Genomic DNA, 21957 nt, shown 5'->3' with positions numbered 1-21957 from the left:
TTCAACTACTGAAGAAGCGTATTTGTAAAATTGGTATTCAATATTTATAAGATTTAATTTTAATTCCCGAATTATCATTTAGAATCTAAGACTATGAATTGACAGATATCCAGAGACGAAGATTTCCTTGATTACAAAACAGTGCTGGAAAATATTTCATTTCTAAGACAAAGCTATTCAAAACCATTATCTGATTTTCATTATAATAAAGTTTCAAATAAAAAAATCATCGCCAACGAAAAATGTCTGTCAAAACAAATTTCAATATTTCCTTGATGTACCAACATAATCAATTGTGAAATAAGACGGAATTATTTTATTGCCTTATTATTATAGTGGTAGAAATTATTAGGTACCATCAGCTATCCCACAAAAAATTGCATTGCTTAAGATACAAATTGGTGCAGTTATGATATTAGTTAAATTAACTGCAAGATGCTTGTATTTGTCTTACACAAATCACTAAAATAGTCTAGACCATATGAAAATTACAGTGAAATTTTAAAGTCAGTTATATTATTCTAAAATATTGCTGTCCCAACAAAAATAAGCCACTGTATTTTTTATATTTAAGAAGGCGGTCACGTATTATAAATGATTTTTCATTGCGAATCTCAATACATTCTGTTTCCATACATTTATTTTAGTTTTTTTTTCTATTCTTAGGTATTGTTTTAAATTTTATCTCAGTTACCGAAAAGAAACATTTTAACTATTCGAGCTCAACAGATTCCATAGGAGTTCACGTTGATTAAAAAATTAACATCAATTGACAACTATAACAAATTAGCAAGGCCGACATTTATATTCAATTTTGATATGAATACTTCTTAGCGAATATTATACGTTCTTAAATTATTCCGAGATATTTTTTCTTGGTCAGTAAGTTTTCAATTATATTCGTACCCTTGAAGAAATTTCAAATGATGATTAGGTACTAGAGAAAATTTTCAAATTAATGTAAATTTTTCTTACTATTGAATGTGACATTAATTAAAATGTGCTAAAAAATTATGCAAATTTTTTTCTGACAAACCCATTTTCATCAATTTAATAAAAAAGCTTTATTCCGCTAACTTAAATGAAATATTCAGTGTGTACAATATAGTCAAGAACATAATTAATTTTTGTGTCCCTTGATAAAAAAAATAATAAAAGGTTGTCTTAGGTAGAGCGGGTTAAATAATTTATAATATATAGGTACTAATCAGATATGTTACTTCCTATGTCATTGAAATATATTTATACGGTTTGAATTGAAGCACCCCACATATTTTTTTATTTTTTAGTAAAATTTAAGTAAACATTTTCTATTGTTTTGGTTATAACTGAAAAACCAAAAGTTATAGAAAAAATATTATTATTATTACTATTAAATATAATTTTTCACAAATAAAAAACATCAACATAAAAAAAGAACGATAAATAAGCTAAAAACGCCTCGCATCCATCTCTTGCACAAATCAAGATATCGAGAAGCGGTTTTCACGAAACTTTGACGTTTTAACTACTTTTTATCCGTCTTCTCGGAAAACATGAGAAATCCACCAAGTGTCGAAATTGCCCAAGCTTGTACATAAAATAGTTTTAGGTACATCATACTATATAAGCTTAGTTATGTTTTTATCGGCATATATCAGTAGATAAAATACAGAAGTCAAATATTTAGTAATTAAGATAACAACATTATAACTTATTCCATTAGACTGATCTAATCTAGGTCTGGATCTCCGTATTATATAATAACCATTTAAATGTTCGTATTCGATTTCTATCGATAAATTCACACAGTACGATCTAGAAGAAGTGATAAATGATTTATTAGATTTGTTTTTTCTTTCTAATAGCTATGTTCACATATTGTGTTATTAACTGTTAATGAAACATGAACTTTAAGATAATGCAGTCTTAATTTTGAGTTCAGTTGGTAATGGCATAAACTATGTAAGAAAATTTTCCTAAAAATATTGAACATGTGATAGGTAACTACAAAATTCTGTGATTTTTTTAATTAGGTGTTCCACGGGGGTTTACTGCATGAGTATTTGTTGTATTTGTGAGTTTAAAAGGTGTCAGTGCAATATATTCATTATTTATTAGTTGCATTGTTATCCAAACTAAACGTTTATGCAAAATTTCAATCGGTTAGGGATAACTTTTAAAATTCAGTTGCAAGATTTGACACATACTAACAAAGCAAGTTAAATAAAAGCTTGTAAAAATACCTATATAGTGGACATCGGCAACTTGCACTACTTGAAAAAAAAAATGAAAAAGTGAGATAGAATCTAATATTTAGATCTAATATTAAAAAATTGACTTCAAGGTAAGTGCAAATAAATATAGTTCAAGAAAATAAAGAATTATGTTTCCCACACAAAGCGGTCTGAGCGTATTCGACTATCTACGAGTACTTCTTTCGATTGTAGCTACAAAGTATGTCTCATCTTAATTGTTACTGTTACTCCAAACTTACTGCCAGAAAACATTGCTTTACTTCTACTAGCAGAAAGCGACCTACTAATCTGTAAGTACTATGAAAGCATGATTAGTATATTTATTACATATTATGGGCGTAATTCAAAGCTGGAAGCGCTTATTTAAGTTAATTCTTATTCTCGTTGAAATGTTGTGTAGATTTGAAATGTTGTGTAGATTAATAACATAACTGTTATCTTGCTTAATCCAACATGTCAGAAAAACAATCAAAATCAGAACAACTGACAGACACACTTATTTTACAGCTATGCAACAAGCGTTTAAAATGATGGATATTTATCTATTTTATGTAGGTATAGGCTGAAAATTATGAAATATGTTTTACTTGTTTTATGGCACTGTGTTTTCACTCAACAATTGGCGACTGCCAAGGAGCAACTAAACAATTTCTTTTGACATAACTCAGCTAATGGCATCATGGGCATGTTTGTTTCAATTGACCCTTTGTTTCAACCAATACCGTTCTCCTCCTCTGAGGTTTGTAAATTTCAAATCACTGTGTAATATTATCAACACATTTTTAATTTTTTGGCTCATTCGGATTATAACAATCAAAACTATTTGAATTTATTAATTCATTGAGATTATGTGTAGACTCAAGAATATATCGTTATATTATTTATTGTGATCCGTCACCTAGAGGGCGCTGACAAAATAAAATGAAAAATCAGTCTGTTCGATTTATTATCAGATCTTTCTCGGTACAAAAAAATCCTTACAGATATACCAAGTTTCACAACAATTATTTCAATCTTGCCGACATCAATGGAGATAGTCCACTTTGTAGAACTGACCACTAATATATTACGAAAACATACATAAAAATGGAAAAATAAACGGTAATAAACTATTCAATTATTGCAGATTGGTCAAATACTCTATAGCAGATAATGTTATGCTAAGTGAAGCTAAATGTTACCTCTATACAGGGTGTCCGGTAAGTACCTCCTAATCTCTCGGGAGTGTATAAGGGAGGTCAAAATAAAACTAGCCCTTCCTATAATTTTTTTTCCTAATGTGCCCCCTAACGGAGTTATGGGGGGTCAAAGGGGTACCTAGAAATTAACGTTTAGGGTTATAACTTTGAAACCACCCTGTATATTTTAATAAAATTTTCGTACGTTGTATTACACATGGAGCTCTACGATTTGATGCTAAAATCAACTTTTTGCTATTATCAGGTGTCCAGAAACGGACTGGCCCTATCACAATTTTTCTCAAAATTTTGACAGAAGTAATTTTATCAAACTGAAAATATTATTATTAGATACTCTGAAGGTTTTTCTTTAAAAATGGTACTCTTTATTTATTTCGAAAAAATGAACGGTTTGCGAGATAAATCGGTTTTGAAAAAAATTGGTAACAAATACAACAACAATTAAAATTTATTTTTTTTACATATTATTTCATGCATTTAATTTCTTTAACTTTATCAAGTCCAGAAATCTTTGAACGGGTTGGCTATACTTTATGAGCAAGTAGTGACCAATTAAAAATAACATTTGAAAAATAACTTACTTACAAGACATGCAACAAAGAACATTCAACAATGAACAAAGGTACCTAAATGTTACTTCGGTAGATGTTCAAAATGAGCACCCCGTACTTCAATGCACTTTCTAATCCTACGAATGTTTTCCCGGTGCACTTGAAATAATATTCCGTGATTATTGCGGAGATGGTCACAGTTCTGTGTTAGCCTCAGCAGAAGTTCCTCTCTACTATTTACGGGTGTTGAATAAACGTTATTTTTTAAATGACCCCACAGAAAAAAGTCTAATGGGTTTAGGTCGGGCGACCTAGGTGGCCATAATACAGGTCCGCCTCGACCTATCCATCGATCACCAAAAACATTCGTCAGATGTTGACGTACTAAACGATCAAAGTGGGGTGGTGCACCGTCATGCATGTACCACATTTCAGTTCTTATTTGAAGGGGCACTTCTTCTAACAAAATATTTAGATTTTCCTCTAAAAATTGCAAATAAAGAGCACCATTAAGTCTTTGCTCCAGAATAAATGGACCAATCAAATGATTCCCGATAATGCCAGCCCACACATTCACCATAAACCTTTGTTGGTAGCGAGTTTGAACTAAAGCGTGAGGGTTTTCTTCATCCCAGACATGTAGATTATGCGAATTAATTATGCCGTCTCTTGTAAAACCTGCTTCATCGGTGAACAAAATAGATGTACCAAAATTATGATTCCGAATATGATGCTGTAAAAACCAATTGGCGTATTGAAGTCTTTTTGGATAATCATCTGGAGACATAGCATGTACTTTTTGGATGTGGTACGGGTAAAGCAATTGTTCTTTCAGAGTTTCATGTACAGCCCATTTTGTAACATTGTTTTGCGCCGCAAGCTTCCTTATGCTATTTGAAGGATTATTAGCAACGTCTTCCAATATTTGTTCCTCTACATGAGGGTCTCGTACTCTCCTCGGGGCTCCTGCTCCACCACGGCGTGGCAAAAAGCTTCCTAAATAAAGGATTCGGAAGAAATTAGTTTCACTAACGTTTTTCACTATTTTTTTTTACCTGTTTCTCTTAAACTACGATCAACTCTTTCAAAAGTTTTTGGACTCGGCAAATGTCGACCCGGAAACCTTTCCTCATAAAGTCTTCTTGCCTCCACGGAGTTGCATAATGCTTCCCCATAAATTAGGTGCATATCAGCATATTCTGCACAGGAATATTCTTCCATTTTTAAATGTTATTTCTAACGGCTTAAAACGAATACCACAATAAAATTGAATTTTTATTCTGTCACGCGCCTTTGACAAGTACTTTAAAATCAACAGGGTCTAACAACGAAAACAATAGAAAAGAACTCCATGGAGACAAGAGCAATAATAATTTGTAGATGTATTTTGGTCATAGATGTTGATTTTACAAGAAACGGCATTATTCATTCCCTTAATTCACCACCAGTAAATGTTTATGGTGAATCTGTAGGCTGGCACTAGCGGGAATGATTTTATTGTAAAAAAATAAATTTTAATTGTTGTTGTATTTGTTACCAATTTTTTTCAAAACCGATTTATCTCGCAAACCGTTCATTTTTTCGAAATAAATAAAGAGTACCATTTTTAAAGAAAAACCTTCAGAGTATCTAATAATAATATTTTCAGTTTGATAAAATTACTTCTGTCAAAATTTTGAGAAAAATTGTGATAGGGCCAGTCCGTTTCTGGACACCTGATAATAGCAAAAAGTTGATTTTAGCATCAAATCGTAGAGCTCCATGTGTAATACAACGTACGAAAATTTTATTAAAATATACAGGGTGGTTTCAAAGTTATAACCCTAAACGTTAATTTCTAGGTACCCCTTTGACCCCCCATAACTCCGTTAGGGGGCACATTAGGAAAAAAAATTATAGGAAGGACTAGTTTTATTTTGACCTCCCCTATACACTCCCGAGAGATTAGGAGGTACTTACCGGACACCCTGTATAACTTCTTAAGACATTATTGCTACTAATGTTATATGAAATTGTCAAAAATAGAAAGAGAAATTAAAAGCGATGGAAATGCAAAAACAATATTTTTTATTCATTTATGAATTACGTATTTACCGTAGGGAGACCATTTTAGTTCCCTGATTAGGGCGCCATCGGTAGTCAGGGTAATATCACAATAATGACACAGCATTATAATTTCAGTGTAGGTCTTGTGCGTTAATTTCATTGGATGTCATTATTCTCATATTAATTAGTAATTGCGTTCTATCGATTTGTTGCTCAATAATACAATTATATTAACCTACCACAAAAATTACCGTTCTGATGATGTAAGTACATGGTATAGCAAAGCTTATACTGTTATAATGTTACATAAATTAATTACAAATGAGACATTTTAAAGAAAACGCCCTGTATATTTATCACATTTGAATAGAATGTAGGTACGTTACAGTGAGATAAATTGGATAGATCTTAGTAAAAGAGATATGGCAGAGAAGTGTTTCAAAAGGTTAACTCGTTAAACAAATACCTACTTGGTTTATTATTATTACATCTCTTTCTTATAAATTACTTTAATAGCATACCTATTGTTCCAATATCTCCAATACCTTTACTCTGTTCTGTTCAACAAACGTATAGTATATTCAGTTAAAAAAACATGTTGTTGATGCTCTACCAACTCGATGTTCAATTTTTCTGTAATATAGGTACGAAAAATAAAAAAAGTTTCTTTTACTCTCATAGTTTTTCTCAAATCATAAAAATTAACAAAGAGAAAATGGGGGTGACACGTACGGAAGACCAATTTATACAACGTGGGGGGCACTTTTAGAGAAAGTTTCTCGTATTCCTTGGAAAAAGGTAGTTAAAATGTAAAATGTTCAATTTTCTATATCTTGGTTCATTTAAGAGATACAGGGTAGTTTTCCTTTTATACCGTTTTCTGTACCGCTGACTAACTTCTTACTTGTTTTTTTTATACCTGTCTTTCAGGTATAACATTTTTCCATTTTCTTTCGAACATTTCATCACATATTTATGCAACAAAATATTATAGTTTACAAAATCTAATACTGTTAAAAATCTGTATGCATTTTTGTATATACAGATATAATTCTGTGTAACAACAATTTTTTAATTTTAATTGAATGCTATACCTATATATTTATTTTGGGAAGTTTTGTAAAGACAAAATTTAGAGTAGATTTTGTTTTTGATGCTCTTTTAATAACATATGAATGTCAAATAACGGGATACTTTGGGAAAGCTTTTCATGTGACGGAAGGTGTACATTGTACTGTTGTAAGAAAGCTGTTTACATGTTTAAATAATAGGTATTCTGTATTATTTATCTTTAGATATAAGCAATTCAGAAATTTGTATTTTATTCTAGAGAATACGTCATTTACTGCATTAATAAATTGTCTTAAATTTATTTAATATTATTATTCCTTCACGTTGCAACCTGTATTGGAAAAATATTTAAGTGTGTAAAAAAGATATTCTTTCTAAAAACATTACAAAATAATAGTGCCTTTCTTATTAAAAATACAATGCCGTTTTGCCGTTTCTTAATAAAATTACCCATCAGGTGTCGTAAGTATACACATCGTTTTGGGTGGATTACACAAAAATTGTAAAATTACATGCTTAATGTATCTTTGCTTGTATGATGTAATTTTAAATTACCTACTGTGTCAAAATAACCAATTATGTAGTCCGTAATTTTACATAAAATTTATTAACCAATTTTATTAATTTTTAGGTTTGGTTATGATAAATAAAATATGAAGAAAATTATATTCTTCCTAAAGATTTGGGGATATTTGAAAATGATAATTTATTGGGAGTATTTTCTTCATTATTTTATTCACGGGATCAAAGTGAAATAGGCCTCAAATTACGCGCACATCTGTTCAATAAAATAGTTCTATGGCAAACCAAAAGTAAGATAAATATTCCGCAGAATCCATTAAATCGCTCACATGATAAATCGAATGGTGGACAATACGAACCATTAAGATAGTTCAATAATGATGATTAAGCTACGACTCCCTCAAAAATCGACCATTATGAAGCCATTGGAGATCTGTTTCTTATCACTGACAAGCATACTCGGCTCTCTGCAACAAAATACATACAATAAACATAATGAACGTGGGGGAAAACTATCATTGAGGATAAATTAATTCATTTAAATTTATACTACCTATTGTGCAATATAAAAGCATGTACTATTTTTTATGAATAAGTACATTTCACATTCAAAACTTAGGACTAATTCTTAAAAATCACATTCACAAAATGTCCAAAGAATCACATTATTAGAATTATTGTCTTTAATTTTGAAATTGAAAAAAACATTGTCAGCACTGTTATGACATAAATAAAGCCTAGCTTTAGTAACGGATTCTACGTCATAAATAATTAAAAAATGCTTGGTTTTCAACATACAGTGTGTTAAAATTTGAAAAAAGTCATTGTATTTAAATTATGAAAATTGACTAAAATTTGGAGTGTCCACAAACGTATTGTCTGATGTGTATCTTATTTTATATAAAGGTCATACATTAATTTTTCCTCTTTTCCTCCTGTTTTTTTTTTCTTTTAACAAAATTTTAAATCTGACTACATCATAGATAAGAGATATAGGATAGTGTAGGTACTAAAAGCTTTACAAAATGTGTTGTTACTATGTTAAACGTGAAAAATATTGTGTTTTTAAATCACCAAAAATGTATTATAAATCAAGACACAGTCACAAAATAACATAAAAGTTTTCCAAATCCTAAAAGTATTTAAAAGACCCTTATTGAACAGAAAATAGATCATATTTTCTTTGTCTTAAAAATATAAATGTTCTAAGTAAAATATAATTTTATTTACATTATTTTCTCATAAGTGCAGTTTGTTGTCAATAATCCTTAAACAGAAGAAAAAATTATGACAAAATATTAATGTCAAAAATTAACTTTTAGGTTATGTGGAGTTACACAACCTCAAAGTTAAGTAGAGTTATTAACACGGGGTTGTATTGAGTTTTTGAAAAAAATTAAGTGCAAGGAATATGTAACGATTATTTTTGTGAGTAGACCCCGTAAATTTTCCGCTAATAATTTTTGGACACCCTGTAACTATATTCAATTAGGAGCAGTGCGTTCTAAATTGTAGAGGACACTAGTATATATTTTAATCAAATGAGAGTGGGTATAGATCATAGTATCTGAAGCATTTACTAAACAACAAACGCAAAACATTATTCAATAAAATAAAACAAATGCTTTTACATTGATGCATTTGTTTTTACTTTTATCCTTTTAAGCAAATGCTTCTGTATTATTCATGAGACTTCGCATGTCTAGATACCTAATTATTTATTACTAATAGCGTCAAAACATCAAATTATTTGCTAAAATAAAAATAATTATGATTCAAGGTATTACGCTATCTTTGAATGAAGGAGAATACGGTTTACATCGTTTCCCTGCACTGTCTTCGCAATTTAAAATAAACCAGATATTTTATATTAACTTTGAACACTTTGTATCTCGAAAAATTAGAGTTTTCGGAGACATTAAGTATTTACGGGATCGGTTTCGTAACTTGTTATGGAGAGCCCTTCTGGATATTTATCATTCGAGATTTCAGAAAAGTAGAGATACAAAGTTGGTCTTGACCTTTGAGAGCAAAAAAAAAGTCAAAAATATCGTCATAACACGTTTAGTAAAAGGTTAGTAAAAGGAGGTTCATGGTTGTAAAAAAATCGAATGAAATGCTAAGTCAATCACAAAAATCACAACTATGAAAATAAAGAAACGTAAGAATGATAGCACGCGAAAATGACAATCATTAGTATCATTATAATTAAACTGTCACCATGAAAGATGCCTACTATGTGAAAGTGTTAAAAAAAAGTTACTGTTCAGGGCCATACATTATTTAAGAAATAATTATTTCTGAAAAATCTACGCAGAATTAAAAAGAAGTAGTGACATTTTTTCTTAAAAAAGTCTAATTCATTAAAAAATAATATTATTAATTTAATAATTCAAAGGAATAAAAAAAATTCGAAATATTTCTGTTAAGGGTAAGTAGTTAGAAAACTATCCTTATTTATAACCGATTTTGATTAAACCCATGATAGTTATAGATCCTTATGGTATGATTATTACCTAAAATTATCATTCCATTATCTTAATCAGAAAGAAAGTTATTTTAAAAAATATCCAAATGATAAGACCTCTTCAGAAGGCCATATTTCAGTAACGGTGCTCCGGAGGACCAATGTTTATAGGAACTTTTTTTACTATTTTTGGTTCTACTTTCACCTCCTTAAATTTTGTACCAACGTTTCCAAACACCCTGTATAATTAACCACATGTTTTTCAAAAAATGCATACAAAAATGAAGTAAGTACCTACCCTATAATTAATAGTATCTACTAATAAGATAAGTAATACACAAATCAAATCGAATTCGAATTTTAGCTTTCAAAATAGCATTATCTAACAGCTACATAGCAGGTAGTCGCCCATGGCATGTGTGTTGTTATAAGAATTAAAATTTTAATGTAAATATTTTACGTTTGACATTCAAAGGAAATGGAAATACCGAGTATAAACTAATTTTCTGATTCGTTAGTATAGTTTATTGCCCTTAACACACAAAAACTTACTATAATAAACATTTTCACACCTGCATTGGTCTAGAAGTTTTCTGAAATGGTTCAGTAAATTTTATGGTTTCAGGTTATGAATGTTTTTAGTTTAAATTGAATTACCGTGTTTGACATTTGCATACTACACTCACGGCCTAGTATTCAAGTCGTATCACCATGTATTTGATCTAAAATTATCAAATAAACATGAACAGTCTGTTATGTTTCTTAAGAAACGTCATCAATAACTTGTGACAGGTGAACGCCAGAGAAACTATAAGTACCTATCTACTATAGATACATCTAAATTTTGTTCTCACTTTTATATATTTTTGTTTCGAATCGCCTTTCCAAAAAACGTTTAAATCAAATATTTATGAAAAACTTATTATGATTACTTAATTATTATTATCATCGTAATGAAGGACGTTAATTAAATAATCAATAAATTGAATAAATTGAAGTACCTACGCCTCATGAAAAATCGAAATTATTGTCAATGCTTTCATTCTCTAATTGTAATTTTCCTTCAATTTTACATTTGTGTTTTCACGTTGTTGATTATGAATATTCTCAATATGTGATGAATACTTATAACATTATTTTAACCATCAAATGCAATGGTTTATTAAACTACCTTCCAATTGTTTTATTCCATATATTCTTATTTATTTTAAAACTATATCGACTATATGTAAATTAATTTTCCGTTCGGTACAATTTGGCACTTTTACATAAATACTTAAAAATTTGAACGCTAGGAAAATAAATATCGTTTTACATTTTTTTTATAAAATTTGGTAGACAAGCACTCTGTAATGACTTGATTACTACGCTTACGTAAAATTTTCATTGTAATGAATGATTATTATTAATACGTTTTATAAATAATGAGGTAGTATCTGAATATTTTATTATTTCTACGGCTTTCCGTAGTCACACTATATTTTTGAGATTTGTTCATACTTATAACGATAGATTTATAATTTATGTTTGTTATTATTTCTGTCACGCATATTTGACGATCCTAAAAATAATAAAATTACCACCAAATAGGCATATTTGATTGAACTGATAATATGCTACAAAAAAATATTCATAACAAAATAATGAAAAAAGTTATAAATATTTTTTCCAAAAGATACAGTCCATACAATAGAAATGGAATTCTAAAAAAAAAATAAGCCAATAAATTTCTGTTAACGGAACTACTGTAACAATTTACCGCCGCAAGGGCGTGGTGAACGCCACGCTGCTAATGTCTTTCTACTTCAGGTGACGATTACCGCGGCAGGGGCGTAAATACCAAGCCACGCACTGTAGTAAAAAGTATGGTAAAATTCCTTGAACTTTCCACGGTAACCTGTCGCCATGGAATGTTCAAGTAAAATTCATGTAACATATACAACGCTATTTGCACCATATGGAAAAAAACTTTATGTATAAATTTAATAGATTCTTTCGATTGTCAGTTGTCTCTGCATGTCGTCAAATCAAAATAGCGCCCATCGAACTTTATAAAATGTTTATTAAATACGAGGGGCAGACATAAACTGCAAATCGGCCGAAGAGTAAAGTACCCTTATTTTCAACCCTAGGGAAAAATGTTTTATAGAAAAGTTATTTCCCTCTAAAAGATTAGCCCGAATATAAAATTTCAGTTCATTATGCTGAAAAAACGATTCCTTACATTTTTGCAACTTTCCCTCGTTTTATTCGAGCGAAAACATCCATTACGTTTTTTTTTAGTACGTTTTTACAAGAAAAACATTATAATTACTGAACACAAGTTGAACTAAGAACTAATAAGGTCGTTATAAAAAATGGTGTAGAAAATTAAACCAAATTTGGTGCAAATTTTATTTTATGGATAATTTAAATGTTAATTAATGTTATTCAAGAAGTACCATCACCTACAATGGTTTACCTAGAAGTAGATTTTTCCGTAGTCAAAAAGTTGATTGTGAATAATATCAGTTTTCTTTTTATATCGTTTTTTTTTTTGTATTGCTAAAATGAAGATTGTTTCCACCTTATAGCAACCAGGGTAAATATTTTTTGAACGAATGAACTGTAACTGTTAATTTAAAATGTGGTGTATACGAGGTTTACCATTTTACTTAGTTTTTATATTGTTCTTGAACTTAAAATAAAGTTTGCACCAAATTTGTCCTTATTTTCTACACCATTTTTTATAACGGCCTTATTAGTTCCTGATTCAACTTGTTTTCAGGAATTATTATGTTTTTCTTATAGAAGCGTACCAAAAAACCGTGATTTTAGTAATGGATGTTTTCGCTCGAATTATGGTACGAGGGATAGTTGCAAAAATGTAAGGAATCGAACATAATGAACTGAAATTTTATAGGTATTCGGGCTAATCTTTTAGAGGGAAATAACTTTTCTTTATAACATTTTCCTCTAGGATTGAAGATAAAGGTACTTTACTCTTAGGCAGATTTGGAGTTTTCGTTTGCCCCTCGTATATAACACACGTTTTATGAGGTTTGATTTGACGACATGCAGAGACAAGTGACAATCAAAGAAATTTATTAAACTTTTACATAAAGTTTTTTCCCATATGGTACAAACTTTTTGAAGAGCACTGTAATATTAAATAAAACCTGTAAAATATATATTATACCTACATGAATTTTACTTGAACATCCCATTGCAACAGGTTCGAGGAATTTTACCATACTTTTTAATACAGTGCGCTGTCAATATCTTTCTACCTCGGGTGTCGAATGTGGTTAATTCCAAGAAAGTGGTGCAGGGGTCTTCTTAGAATTCTATCTCAACAAATATAGTGCGGACTGTACCTCGGTTTTCGAAAAACAAGGTATTCAAAATGAATAAAAGATATGGTGGCAGAAAACAATTTTGGATAATCATATTTTTTCATACATGGATAACGTGATTACTTTAATAATTATTATTTCAACTTGGTGTCATGATACTTTTAACAATAGTTTCCTATATCCGCATAATACGAAATGTTGCCATTTACCTTGCAAATGCTGCTTCTTGATGAAACAGTAAGATAATAAAGGTTTTAGTGCTCTGTCATAATAGTGTGTCCAATTTGAAATACCTTGGAAGAAAAAAAATTGCGGGCAAAAATTACAAAAGCACCCCTCCTTTCCAAAACTACGCCCATATAAAAAAATTGTGCCACGCACAATCAACAATTAAAGCTTCATACCAAATTTAAAAGAAATGACGTCAGACGTTTCCTTGTAATAAAAACACCTAATTTTTCATACAATTTTAACATCACGTGGGTATCATATTGGTGAAGCTTTTTATTAAACCATCCATAAACTTAATTTTGAATTTAAAAGAGAATAAATACCTACCTTATTACGACGAAATAAGTGTATTTTTCTCACATAATGTATGTACCTGTATATAAATTAATTTTGGCAATTAATAATGTTGAAAAACAATGTGGAATACTTTCAGGAAAGTTTGTTTTGGTTGCTGTTATATTTTGTAACTAAGCAGGCGTAAAATAATATGTGAAGTAAAATAAAACAACAGTAACAACATTAAAAGGTTATTGCTACTAAGATCACCTACGAAATATACGGATTCAGATATCATCGGTTAATATTAATGAATTAAAGAATAGTAATAAAATTTTATAATGCATGTTTCTGAAGCGAACCAAATTAGTTTACTGTTAATAACTTTTTATTTATAGTTTGTTCATGTAAAATCAAAAATAAATATGCAAAGTGCGAGAATATAAAAATTGAATTCTTAAAACAATGAAAAAACAATGGGAAAATACTCGGTAAAAACTTTCACTAAGGAATTTTAATACCAAAGTTTTAGTTGTAACCTATTCTTATAGTAGAAAGAGCATGCGCATATTAGATAAATATTTTGAAAAAAAAAAAAACGTTACAAGCGTTTATATCTCATAAAAGAAAGAAAAACATTTTTGATCCGAAAATCATTATGGAAAATTAGTTGTGTCTGAAATTAAGGTTAAGGCTAACGTAGACAATATTTTCATATTTAGCAAATCTTTGACTTCTTTTCCCAAACAATCAGTAAGTAAATTAGTAAGGTCATATCACGGAAAAGTAAATTAATAAGATAGGTACCTAAAGATCTACTCGAATTTTTAGAAATACAAATAAATCAATTGTAAAGGATAAAAATGATTACTCTAAAGCCTACCTTGTCCAGTTGACATTGTATAACACAACTTTTACTTAAAACCGCCTTAAGGAGACAGTAAATATTGCAACAAAAACCAAAGAACGCCAGTTCACAGAACTTATGGAGAAAGTGGCGTTAGTCTGTTGATCAGCCATCTTGCACTGTTTGCTGCGCAAGTCCGAACTTACAGAATGCAGCTGCATTTTGTGCCGACGCTATTCATCCGAAAACTTGTGGAGGGTTGAGGGAATGGAAAGGACATATTACCCACATTGGTTTTGAACAGTCATCAATATGGAAGTTCCCAATTTGATAAATAGAAAGTCCTTTGTTTCTAAATATAATTCTTGGAAGTAATTCCTGTTGTTTATGAAATAATAGCAAGAATATTTATATATTTACCTATTAGATAACACTATACTTACTGAAAGTCCAAACTTAAAACTATTTAACTGCTTTAACTTATAAACTTAAAAAAAACTATTATTACTTTGCTCCTTACAATCGGTAAAAACAAATGTAAAATACTTATAATGTACTTACCTATTACAGAAAATTTGATGAAACTAGTTTAACTTCATAAATAGGTATTTTGCATTTGTCATCATGTTAGAACGGCGTAGATATACCGTGTGTTAACAGAACTGCTAGTAATTAGGTACCGCGGTTTTCAAGATACGACAAAACAAGAAGCTGACTTTTTTAAAACATGATTCGTTATTGATTTTTGACAACCTGTTTTTACCTAAGTAGCTATTAATATTTTTTTTTGAAAAATCCATTTATAGGAAATTAATAAAAATTCCTATAAAATTAAGGTATATTAACTATAGGCATTGGTTTTTGGAAAATGTTTAGAACATGATTATAACATCACAGAAAATAATGAGTAAATAAATCAAATTTGTTACTAAGACTAATAAAAAAAAATGGGAATTTAATACTAAACATAATTTGTCAAAAACAAGAAAACCATCTCCTCGCCTAAATTTAAGAAATTTTATTGTAGATACCTATTGCCTTAGACGCTTTCATTTTTCAGATATAGGATATTGAAGCTTATGAAACAAATGTTAAACATATATTTAAACATCTTCGCAAAAATTTTGTGTGTACTACATAAATGAAATGTCTTGTAGATATGAGGTATGCCGATTATTTTTTTATTAAAATTTACATACTGTTGGACAAAGGTGAAAAAATGTTGACGTTATTGTATAGTTCTAACGTTTTGTACAAATTGGTAATTAGTAAAGATATGTTTAGATAAATGTGAAAACTCCTCACATATCCTTTTACACTCTGTTATCAATTTGCTCAATTTTTCATTTTGAAAATTTTACACCTCATACCTCAAAGCGAAGCCATCAAGGGTAAATATTTATGTAAGACGATATACTTAAATTTTGATGAGGAAACCCCCTCAGTTTTCAACACGCTGTTGTGGAACCCCTTATGTAATTCTAAAATCGCTAATGTACCTACATCAAATAGTAAAACTTATGCATTAAAGTAATTCAGAAAGAATCAAATGTGTAAAATTAAGATTAAAAGTGTAATTCTTAGAGCCACTGGGTCAGTTAATGGTTTCAGGTCATTTTATTATTGTACTGTATATACAAAGCTTGCCCTCATATATATCAAAAACAAGAGTTCTGGAGAGTACCTTTTCATAAAAAATATGTTGTTAATTTTAGGATAGAGCAGTTTTATATTTATGACTCGTTATTATACCCGGTATACATAAACGAGTATGGAGAAATTACTAAGAAATCATGAATCTAATGATCGATACTAATGATTATATCTGTTTTTAATATTAACCTAATTAAGTCTATTTAATGCAAAGGTAACTATATTTCTTCAGTCCATTTATATTTTTTAACTACCTATCCATTATTATTTAATGCGTTGCTTATTACACGTACATTTAGATTAAAATAAAGCCAAATTTATATATTTATATTTACGTACATATTTCATTTGTGATAAAAAATAAAACTGATTTGATCTACCTAGAAGTAGGTAAATAAAAAAATATATACATACCTATTTTATTTAAATTTTAAGTAGGCATCATTTAAGTACATATTTATTCTTAGTCGGTAATGCCGAAAAGTGTCGGTGTGAGAAAGCAATATTTACACTTATATCATAATGGGCAAATTTCTTAAGTCCATTATAAATATTTGTCAAGTCGGGATTATTCATCATAATCTTGTTCCTGTGAAGTACGACGGTTGTCAAAATATTTTACAAATTAGCCATCCCTTGGGATCGCAGCGGGTGGGTACATGTATAAAGGGTTATTTAAGTAATGGAATCCTGTAGAAATAGGTATATGTACAAATTTATTTTAAATATTAATTTTCTTTTAAAAATAATTCCAATACAGTAGTTATTTTTAACCCGCGTTTAATAAATATTAATCTTACAAACTAGTGACTGGTTTTCATTAAAATACTGTTTACAATGGCCGTTTGATATAACACTGTTTGATAAATATTTTACAAACAGTTTCCTCGACCTATTCATCATATTCACACTACGACCTAAAAGAATAATGCAGGCATTTTCCTTAGTTTAAGTAATTTATGGCTTTAATACATCTGCCTTGGGAATGTTGCCTAAAATTATTATCAACATTTATATTATTTTTCTTATAAATGTCTTTAGGTATAAATGAATTTTAAAAAATATAATATACATTCAAGATTGTATAACAATTTTGCAGTTCTGTTCAAATGAATAAGTAGGTTATAATTGATTTAAACACACTTAAAATTTAATCTTGCTCAAATTCTAACAATTTTTTATTAACGATAATAATTCGAAGCACAATTACTTTGGTTATTGTTTGCAAATGTTGAATGTACAATTTATTTTTATATATAGTATATTCACGAAAAATTTACCTCTCTGTAACTTGTTATAAAGACTGCAGTACGCTTCTTCGCTCAATTTTTCTTTCTAAAAATCGCCCTATTGGTTTCCAATACATTATTTATCTAGGTTTTCTTTCAGAAAATGAAATAAAGATAATCTTTAGTTTCTCAATTAGGAGTATTAACTAAGAAAAAACAAAAACCTATAACTGCATTGCTGAAATGGTCATTACAAACATTCATTAAATAATACAGTCAGAGATTGTCCTGACATCTACTTTTTCTTATTTTTTTTTTCTGTTTTTTTTTACTATTTTGTATCTGTGAGAAAAAACTTGAAAATAAATTAAATAAACACGCCAAAAAAATCAGCCTAGAGTTGTTTTTATGAAACTGTTTTTACCTAACCAAAATTTACTTATGATTATATGACTTCACCTAGTTTATGTTTCTAAAATTATTCTATTTTCGTTTTCAAAGTTAAGAGAAGTGATGAACATTTTCTATTTATCTTCCTTTTTTTAGTGTTGGATTTTTTGTTAGACAGAGATGGTTTCATAAAAATCATCCTTACTTGATGATCTACTTGCCGTTTTCTACAGTTCATTTTCTTAAATTTCCCACGAATGTCAAAGTTGCGTACCTACTTATTTTTTTATAGAAACCAGACAAACTACAACTGCCGTTAATAAACCATTTCAGAAAATTTAGTTATTATTTAATCATTTTGTACAGTCGATACATTAATTTAGAGCATTTTGAATCTCTCTAATTTACTTAATAATACATTTAAAGAATTATTTATTTTATTTTACTTTTTCAAAAAAATCTAGAAAATTACCTAGCTGACAGATTTTTAAAAAGAAAATCATTTTCACTTAAAATTTTTGAGAACCCGAGTCATTGACTGCATCTACATTTAAAATTAAAAACTTAATATGCATAAAGTTACAGGAGACAACTTTTCATGCTTTGCTAAGATACCTATATCACTTGAAAAATTTTCTCTGTTTCAGTTTTCAATGTTCCTACCTATAAAATATATACATTTTTGATTTTTGCTCTCATTTCCCTTAACAACACTACGGTGAAACGGGCGGTCCCGGAATATTTTTAAGAGCAGTTAAAGGTCGAGCAATATCGTCGTCAAACGAGTTCCTGTTAGAATCAACCGTTGAAGTCTCCATCGGTATTTCACTAGGATTGCCATAAAAGCCTTTTGGGAAGTTGGTTGACGACGAAAATATGTTTTGGTTCATGTTTATATCTTCCGAGTTAGTATATTCATGTGGCAAACCGCCAAATTTACTGTCCTTTTTGGCTTTCATTCGTCTGTTTTGGAACCATATTTTTATCTGACGTTCGGTTAAACACAATGTGTGAGCGATTTCTATTCGGCGGCGCCTCGTTAAGTACTTGTTGAAATGAAATTCCTTTTCCAATTCTAGGGTCTGATATCTGGTGTAGGTTTGTCGCGTTCTTTTACTTCCTTTAGATCCCAAATCTGCTGCAATCAGAATCATTAAACTTATTGGTGATTTCTAATCAAGTTTTAAATTTAATTTTGAAAAATTTGTTTATAGGAAAATAATCTAAAACTATACTGCCACATATATTATGTCAATATTTCGGATTTTGATAAATCATGTTCACATTTGGATATCCGTAGTTAATGTTAAAATAAATTAAATAGATTAAAGTAAAAGCAACACCAATTAACATTGCGTTTATTGTACCAAAGTAATAATCACGTTCATATTTAGGTAATTATTTAACAACAAAAGGAACCTAATACATAGTACACGCGGTTCAATAAACGTGGAAAAGTATAATTCAGGTATACAACTTTATTAAAGCAAGGAAGAAATCAAGACAAAAAAAGTTTGAGTCTACTAAATTGAATAATTCGTAATCATGCATCTCCTATCTATTTCGGTTTTGCAAAATAACAGAAATTTCATAATTTTATATTTTTCAAATACACAATTCAAATTATAATAATATAAAAAAATTGTTGTGTTTACTTTATTTAGTAATTCATATTATCAAAGATTTCTCTCAGGACTTTTACTGAAAATACTGATATACCTATTTCAATACTCCTTCATCTAGATAAATCCATAGGTACATAAGAAAATTATTTTGATGGTTTGTTCCTGATATGTAACCACAAAAATCAGTACTTTAATAATCAGATCTCTCAAAATAGAATCTACTTTTCGTCTTTACAATTATACAATCATCGCAGTTATTTAGTTTAAAAATTTGTTTAAATTCATTGCAAAAGACTGAGACGAATAGTTATTTTCCACGTTAACTTATCTATTTTAAAAAATCATACTTAGGTACATTTTTACTTTATTATAGAGTTAAATTTCAAAATTCATTTGCTCTTAACAGATATGTGGCAATATGTTTAAAATATGCTAATATTGACTTTTGAAGACTTTTCTTTTGTTTGTATGTATAAATTTTTTTTTGCCATATAAAACTATTTGCACGATGTAAACAAAATTAATAAAAAATGTAATTTACCATTCGAACTTTTCATCCACGGGTAAAAGTTAGCTTGTGCGACTGCTAAAGCTTCATCGTTGTTTTGTTCTTCGACAATAATCTTGTCTTTACTAAACGATGGCGATTCCTTATCTTCACAATTATATTCACCGTCTTTTTGGTGCTTATCATTATACACAATGTTATCGTAAGCAGCCTTTTGGTATTCATCATGTGCTGTCTTATGTAAATCAGAGTAATCGTAGTTAATTTTCTTACCACCGGGTTTACTTAATAATGCCCGCAGAGCGGGCGAATCGTCGATCTTCATTTTGCCCGGCGAATCGTCGGAGTCATTAAGCGATGAACTAGGCCTGGTATCATTAGGAGACAAACCTGCCACTAATGAGTTGTTGTATGGTTGTCTACAGCTGTCAAACTGATTTAAATTGTGGGTAAAATTATGATTCATAGGTGGCGGACTAATAGAATTGTCCGTCTGTGCGTCGAGATTTGAATAAGTTTGATTTATGTTAAACCTACAAGAATTATTATATGTGGGTTCTTCTTTAATCGTATATGAAGGTACTCCATTCATAAATGGATAAGGTAGATGACCTTGGTAACTACCAGCTGCATCATCTTTAGTTAAACTATTCGGAGGCGATATATAATTGTTAGATTTTTGTGAATCATTATAGAACTGGTTAGGTCTATACGCGTGATATGAGTATTGGTTAGAGGCATTCCAAAAGTCACTAGTAAATTCCGTGGACGCACTCATTGTTTCACCACTATCACACTACGGCACAGCACTACTTATTTGTGATCGGGAGTGACATAGAATTGCAACTAAATCTTTTCTGCTAACCGACACGGTCCAGGCACGTTCAGATAAATGTTAAACATTGTCAACTATACCCCAAAAGCATGAGCGGGAGGGGTGGCGACCCCCTAAGGTTTGTCGCTAGCTCTTTTATTTCGCCAGCTGCCCTGTGAAATTTACCCACCCCCGACCATTCAGGACTTTTTCATATTATTTATTGGGGTATTGGCCGTATTGCAGAATGTGAAAGTTAGGAATTCCATTTTGGATATTGGCATTGTAACTATCAACGCTAAATCTCTGATTAATTTCTATACCTACAAACTATATAGTATAAAATTAAATACACTGCTCTTTATTAATATGACAATAACTTCATTATGTTAAGGATTTATTTTTCCTAGGAAGACAAATGAAGTGATAATAGCAGCGATTAGTATTTTAATAAATAACCCCTATTACGTATAAAATAATGGTGTTGTCTGACACCATAATAAACTTTTTATTATTGACAAATTGTTATACGTGGCTAAACATTTATTCTTTGCTTTCTAAATAAAAATTCTTTAAATAAATATATGTATTAGTTGATGCATCTTGTACATAATGACGATATACCATAATGTATTCAATAAAAAATAGCGTTTCATAGAGAAGTGTGTATTATAGACTCCTTGAATTTTTTACCGTATCTACAAGTGTTCTGCTGGAGATATTTTTACGATATGAGATGCAAGAGAATTATTTTTAAAACAATCTTGAAATGGTTGAATAATTTCCGACCTAGTTATTACAATTGTCAATCACTGACAACTGCCGTGTAAGCCTGGAGAAATTTTTGATATACAAATTTCTTTAAATTAAGATTTTCAGAACAGAATATTGAAATTTAGTCGCCTTATTTAAAAATTTTATCACAAAAAAGTCGCACTTGAAGGCAAATTTTAACT

The 21957-nt window shown here is 29.7% G+C and overlaps 1 protein-coding gene across 1 annotated transcript; it reads right to left on the bottom strand.

Moving 5' to 3' along the window:
* Positions 1-18767: 18767 nt before the first annotated feature.
* Positions 18768-20965, bottom strand: LOC108904415 (homeobox protein SMOX-1). The gene is made up of 2 exons (XM_018706966.1): positions 20221-20965; positions 18768-19189 (listed from the first exon to the last, which is right to left on the bottom strand). Exons 1-2 carry the CDS (start codon positions 20963-20965, stop codon positions 18768-18770), a joined length of 1167 nt encoding a protein of 388 aa, XP_018562482.1.
* Between the last annotated feature and the right edge of the window lie 992 nt (positions 20966-21957).

This window comes from Anoplophora glabripennis, unplaced genomic scaffold (genome assembly GCF_000390285.2).
Source record: "Anoplophora glabripennis isolate ALB-LARVAE unplaced genomic scaffold, Agla_2.0 scaffold65, whole genome shotgun sequence".
NCBI classification, from domain to species: Eukaryota; Metazoa; Arthropoda; class Insecta; order Coleoptera; family Cerambycidae; genus Anoplophora; species Anoplophora glabripennis.
The sequence above is the reverse complement of the archived record's forward strand: the minus strand, read 5'-3'. Positions and strand labels throughout refer to the sequence as shown.